The 7,030-nt window shown below is 43.0% G+C and overlaps 1 protein-coding gene across 1 annotated transcript; it reads right to left on the minus strand.

The window, feature by feature from the left end:
- Window positions 1–5,318: 5,318 nt before the first annotated feature.
- LOC141161444 (taste receptor type 2 member 143-like) lies at window positions 5,319–6,239 on the minus strand. Its single transcript, XM_073646252.1, has one exon. It carries the CDS (start codon window positions 6,237–6,239, stop codon window positions 5,319–5,321), a length of 921 nt encoding a protein of 306 aa, XP_073502353.1.
- Window positions 6,240–7,030: the final 791 nt, after the last annotated feature.

Consider the following 7,030-nt stretch of genomic DNA (forward strand, 5'->3'; position numbering starts at 1 on the left):
TATAACACATATTTTGATACACTCATGCATACTTAAAGGTAGTACCTGGGGATGCCTATATTGGCTTAATTTTTTCACAGGATTGTATCCCTATATTGCATGACCTAGGATACCATGTGCATGCATGAGTGTATTTTGAGTTTATTCGAGTCCTGGTATCGCTATTATCTATATACCCTCCCATTATTACTTGATATAATTTAGAGATATGTGTCTGTGCGCTCTCTTTTCTCTGCCACTATGTACCCTCATTTTTGTAATAAAGGTCTTTGTTTTTAACTTATTGACCTCTTGTCGGATTTACTACTATATTGATTTACTACTATAATGTTTTTTCTGGCAATTGTGTCTCATCATTGTCCACCTCCTGACACTTTACCACCATCGACTTCGTGTGACCGTGGCTGCTCAAATATTTGGGCATCGCTACACGCGATCTCCTCTTGTGCCATTTCAAGTGAACCGGGCGAGAGGCCCGAATCTATAAAAGGAAAAGTGAACAGCTCTACAGAGTGTCCAAGTGTGGGATCAGTTGTCTCTGGGTACTCGGCATGGTGGGAGGAAGGAGGATCAGGGTGAGGAATATGCGTTCCAGACTCATGGCTACTGAGACTTGACCGTGTGGAAGACAGGGTGGTGGTGGTGGTAGCTAAGTGACTGGAAGCATTATCCGCTATCCAACCACCAACCTTTTGACACTGCTTGGGGTTCAATAGTGGTGTGCTGCGGTCCCCTAGAAATTGGGACAGGAAGGTCAGGCGAGAAGATGTGGGTGTTTGTTGTGGCACAATTTCAGCTTGCCCACGGCCGTGTCCTCAGCCTCTGCATGCACCATTACCATCACAACCAGTTGCGCGTCCCTTGCCACGTGCCTTGCCCATTTTAAATGGAGGACAATATCTTCCACGCTCACTACAAATGACTGAGTTTGTAGCGAACTTATATGTGATCTGTGTGACGGAGAAAACAGAGTTTTAAATACCTGGCCTGTAGGTAACTATTTTGGACAGCAAACTGGTGTGAATTGCTTCACTGACAATCTGAAATTTATTTTAATGGAGGTCAGAAATGGCAGTATTTTGTGAAAATGTATATGTGATCCGTGTGACGGAGAAAACACATTTTTAAATAGCTGGATTTTTAGCGTTTTAATATGGAAAGGACCTGGCTGTATTCTGCAGTGCCAACAAGCAAATGGCGCAAAAAAATGGTGTTCTCTGGATTGCTTTTTAAGCAAATTATGAGGATTATGAGGATTAAGATGCAAAAAAAAATATTCCTGGCCTCTGAGACCTGGGCCAATTTCCAGAAATTTCTAACACAAGCAGAGGCAGAATTGGAATGGAGCCTCTTGTGCTATATGCACTGCAGTCTGCTATATACCCTGCCTGCCTGCCTATATACACTGCCTGCCTGATATTTCTGCAGATGGATTAGTTAGTCCTCAAAAGAACTGTTTGTTAAGATGGATATGTATAATGTAGGGTTTTTCTCCCTACACAACCTAATACACAAGCAAATCTCTCCTTGACGCAGCAGCACCTCTCCCTACACTGTCTGATCCAGAGTGACTGTGACGAGCATGGCGGCGCCAGGTATTATATAGACCTGATGACGCTGTGCGGCCAGCCAATCACTTTAATGCCCACAACCAACATGGCTACGGGATTACAGTGCATGGCAGGCAATCCCTGCATGGTCATTGGCTCTGTAAAGAGCGCCAAACATGCAGGGAGGAGACCCGAGTTCCTGCCCGAGCAACCCGGAAATACTCGCCGAGCGCGTCGAGCACCATGATGCTCGGACGAGTACCGAGTAGTGGCGAGTGCGTTCGCTCATCACTACATAAAAGTATTTACATAGATTTTTCTGGCTATTACAGTACCACAATATAAATTTTCATTGTACATTAATAAAAATGTATTAAACTTTAACCAAATTCTAAAAACTGACACTGACCATACTCTGATCAAAATCACTTATAAAGTACTGATGAGTAAAGAGAATGGTCCAGTAGTTTTATTTTTCATCCAAATATACAGGCCATACATATTACGGTATATAGATGGGCGGCATGGTGGCTCAGTGGTTAGCACTGTATGATGGCTCAGTGGTTAGCACTGTAGCCTTGCAGCGCTGGGGTCCTGGTTTCAAATTGTTATGATCTGCTACAGAGACTAAGGAAAGGCAGGAGATCTGTCCCTACAATAGAACTAAACTAGATCCCTACGATGTAACGGGGAACCTGATCCTGCGATCAGACCCGCTAAAGTCCTCGGCTAGTCTGAACGCAGACCTATAGATGTGGGGGAGGGATCCCTACAAGATCTAGGGACTGGAATAAGTTGGACACCTCCTAGCAGAAATAGTAGCAGTCAAAGACAAACACACAACAAAAAGCAAAGAGGTCATAAGACCTAGCAAAACTAACAGAGAACGGCAATAGAGCAACAAGCTAGCTCAACAGTAGTAAATACAAATGAAGTCCAGCAAAGCCAGGAGGGCGGAGCCGGATTAAATAGGCAAAATGGTCATGTGACCAGCAAACTAAAAAAAACCTAACATGAGAGTTGTAACAGTACCCCCTCTTCTAAGAGGATCCTCCGGATCCCCTAGGCCCAGGCTTACCAGGAAACCTCCTGTGAAACGCTCGGACAAGTCTGGGGGCAGAAACAGCATCTGCCCTCACCCATGAGTTATCCTCAGGTCCGAAACCCTTCCAAGCGACGAGATACTGCAAACTCCCTCTATACCATCTAGAATTTAGGATGCGGGAAATTTCATATTCCCCGTCCCCCACCACCGGAGGAACAGTGGCAGAGGCGTCACCATCCGACACATCAGCTTTTTTCAACAGAGAAACATGAAACACCGGATTAATCCTCCAGGACGTAGGAACCTCCAGCCTAACAGCAGATTGGTTAACTATCTGAAGTACCTTAAAGGGCCCTACGAACTTGGGACCCAATTTTTTAGAAGGAATCCTCAATCGCAGATTCTTAGAGGACAACCAAACCCTGTCACCAACGGCAAACAAAACCTCTTGCCGTTTCCTATCAAAGTACCTCTTAGATTTTTTGTTAGCCTCCTGAAGATTACCACGCACATCCGTCCAAACTCTCTCCAAATCACCGGAAAAACTCTCCTCCTCAGGCACAGACGAAACCAATTGAAATGACCCAAAAGACGGATGTCTCCCAGAACAACAAAAAAAAGGCGAACACCCAGCAGAAGAGGATGTATGGTTGTTAAGAGCAAATTCAGCAAGTGGCAGAAACTCAGACCACCCCTCTTGATTGTCTGCCACAAATCAATGCAAGAACTGCTCAACATCCTGGTTCTTCCTTTCTGTCTGGCCATTAGACTCAGGATGATAACCGGATGAAAATGACAAATGAACTCCCAACCTGTCACAAAAGGCACGCCAAAAACGAGCCACGAACTGAGGTCCCCTATCAGAAACAATGTCAGTAGGAACACCATGTAGTCTGACAATCTCCTTGACAAAGGCCTTAGCGAGTGTCTTAGCGCAAGGCAGTTTGATGAAGGGAACCAAGTGACACATCTTGCTAAAACGGTCCACGACCACCCAGATGACCGTGAAACCTTCAGAGGGAGGAAGGTCAGTAATAAAGTCCATAGCCAGATGTGTCCAAGGTGCACTAGGAACCTCCAGAGGGCAAAGCAACCCCGCAGCAGGAGCATGCGAAGACTTGGATCTTGCACACACAGTACATTGGCGCACCCACTTAATGACTTCCTTCTGCCATCCAGGCCACCAAAAACTGCGACCCACAAGTCTCTTGGTCTCAGAAATTCCTGGATGACCTGCCAACCGAGACTCATGACACTCAACAAACAAATCTCTCCTAAAGGTCCTAGGCACAAACAACCTCCCATGGGGAGTGTTAGATGGGGCATTCTCCTGTGCTTTAAGAATCTCATCCTCCAAAACGGAGTCCAAAGCAGCAATCACAACACCTTCTTGTAAAATGGTCTCCTCCTCCTCCTCAACACCGACCATGGGAGAAAAGCTGCGAAACAAAGCATCCGCTTTAACATTCTTGGTACCCGGGATGTAAGTAACGGAAAATTTAAACCGCGAGAAAAAAAGTGCCCACCTAGCCTGACGGGCATTCAAGCGCTTGGCAGCATCAAGATAGATCAGATTTTTATGATCAGTGAAAACCTGAACGGGAAATTCAGCACCTTCCAAGAGGTGACACCAGTGTTCAAATGCGAGTTTAATCGCCAGCAATTCCCGATTACCAATATCGTAATTAAGTTCAGTCTCGGAAAATTTTTTTGAAAAAAAGGCACAGGGATGTACTCCATCCTTGTTTTCCTGAGACAACACCGCACCAACCCCCACCGAAGAAGCATCAACCTCAACCAAAAACGGCTTAGTCACATCAGGCTGCATAAGGATGGGAGCAGAGGTGAACCTCTCCTTTAAAAACACAAAAGCTTCAATGGCCTCAGAAGTATATATGTTTTTTTTTTCAGGTCCAAGATTAAGAAAAAAATATTGTTTTCTAAATCCGTTGACCTGGTACATGCGCTTTACTTCACCTGGACGTTCCCGATTCCTCTGGTTCTTTGCTTCCTTACATTTAATGCTGTGCTCTTTTGATGGACCTCATCTATAGAGAAATGGAGGTTTTCGGCATAAACTGGCATACACCTACACCAACTACAGAGAGTTACACACATTTCTGTACACTATAAATGCATAACACTTCCTACTGCTCGACCCCATGGTGCGCGCCTTACTCTATCGGTAACTCGAGTGAAGGTAGAATCTGCAGATTTGATGTGTGAATTATACAAAATTGTGTTTAGTTCATTTTTATTTTGAATCGACTTTGAAATTCAGGAAAAATCTAAACTAAACGTTGCAGCAAAGTGTAATGTACAGAACTATTGTACTAAAACAATATTAATAGGGTTGAGCGAGTATGTTCTGTTCCGAGTATGCTCGGGCCGAGCTCCTGCTCGGTGATATGGTTGAATCGCTCCCGTGTGCATGATTTGCAACTGTTTGGCAGCTTGATTACATGTGAGGAATGTGTAAGAAATAGACATTCCTCCCATGTAATAGAGCTGTCAAACAGTCGCAAATCATGCACACGGGAGCCATTCAAGCATATCACCGAGCAGCTGTAAATACTCGGAGCTCGGCCCGAGCATACTCGGCGAAAGGGTTAATAGAACATACTCGCTCAACACTAAATTATATTAACAAAATCTTGAGATATTCGAGTTTAGTAAACTAATCACTAGAGCAGACACCAGACTGACTCTTCCTAATGTTACAACTATTGCTTTCTGTAACAGCACAGGACCTTCACCATGATTTGCCTCCTTAGCTTGGGGTTGGCAGAGACGATGACAAGAGACTCTACTGCTGGAAAAGACATAAATATGAACCAGTTGACAACTGTACGATAATCTTCAGGGTTTGGGGGCATTGTATAAAGCATCATTTCACTTATGCAGAATATGATGGAAATTGTAAGGAACAACCACATGGTTCTTATAGCATTAACGTGAGCGTGGTATTTGGTTTGGGATAATCCAGAATTCTTCTGCCTCATCTTCCATAGATGTCTTATAAGTGAAGAGTTGATCACCATGATAGAGATCAAGATAAGTAGAAATGGCACGTAGCATCCCATAAATGATGCAGATTGCATGTAAGAAGGCTGAATACGGGCAACGTAATTGATAGATATTGGGTCAATGGTGCTATTCACTGCAGGTTGTAGAGTGACCTCCATAGTTGACATCCAGTTCATGGGAAGACTAATGAAGAAACAGCCGGCTGCTGACAGAAGAAGAAGCCGTGGTAGATACATTGAGATGGTCCTCTTTGACCAAACTAAGACTGGATGATTGAAGTTTGAGATGGTGACACAGTAATAGATACAGAGCCAGGAAGTGAGCCAGTAGGTGAAGTATGTAAGGGTCATCATGCCCACAGAGATTGGACCGTAGACCTCCCTAATACGCATTAAAGAGACATGGAACTTAGCTATTATACTCTGGAAGCTGAGCAAACACTGGAACAAGAAGTTCACCAAGCCTAAGACAAAGTTGATAAGATCGGGAGGATTTAACTTCTGTCCAGTCCTCAGACAGTTGACACCAACCACCAAGATGCAGAAATTCAGAATATACCCCAGTACACTATCTAAGGTGACAAAGATTATCATAAGGATCCATCCTGTACTCGGCATCATGAACCTCCTGTGGACGAGTCTTTGTTTGAACCAGTAATGTTTTGGCTGAAGTTAAAAAAGGTATTTTATGTTTGATGCACAAGTTATGCAAAAAAGTGTTTTGCCTGAGTTTATTTTTACCCAGTTTTGCAAATCAGATACCTTATTTCCAACCAAATGATGTTGCAAAGTGTAATCAGGCACCGCCGTGTATTAGTTACATTTAAATCAGTCTCTATGCAATGTATCTTTGATTGCTTTTGCTTAATTGGCCATACAGATAGTATTCACACTTTGTACTTTTTTTACTTTCTAGATTGTGTAAATATCTATCATCCTGGTCATGCATTGCAGTGGTGTAAGCCAGGTCTACATACCTCCCTGACAGAAGTTATGTCGCTTATCCATGTCATGTAAATAAAAGCGTATAACCTGACGTTAAATTCATCCATTGGTTTTATAAATTACTCTTGTGAAAGTTGAAACCCTCTCAAATTTGGCATAGGTTAAGAAAATAAGTTGGCATCAATGCTGAAATATTGATCATTTAATGAACATAGAATGGTCAGATTTTGGCAAGACAAAAGTTTTGTCGCTCACAGAAAGTAATGTGATATTAAAACAAATAATTATCTTAAAAAACAAATATATGTTGCATAACATTGGTGAATGAAGTTGTGGTGCTATTAGAGTCATATTTAATATTTTGTGTGATTTCCATGAGCTTGAAGGACTGCATCCATGCGGTTCAACAATGATTCATACAATTTATTAATGAAGTCATCAGGAATAGCAGAGAATGCAGTCTT

This window comes from Phyllobates terribilis, unplaced genomic scaffold (assembly GCF_046119375.1).
Source record: "Phyllobates terribilis strain yellow unplaced genomic scaffold, ASM4611937v1 Scaffold_9__5_contigs__length_417890890, whole genome shotgun sequence".
Taxonomy (NCBI): Eukaryota; Metazoa; Chordata; class Amphibia; order Anura; family Dendrobatidae; genus Phyllobates; species Phyllobates terribilis.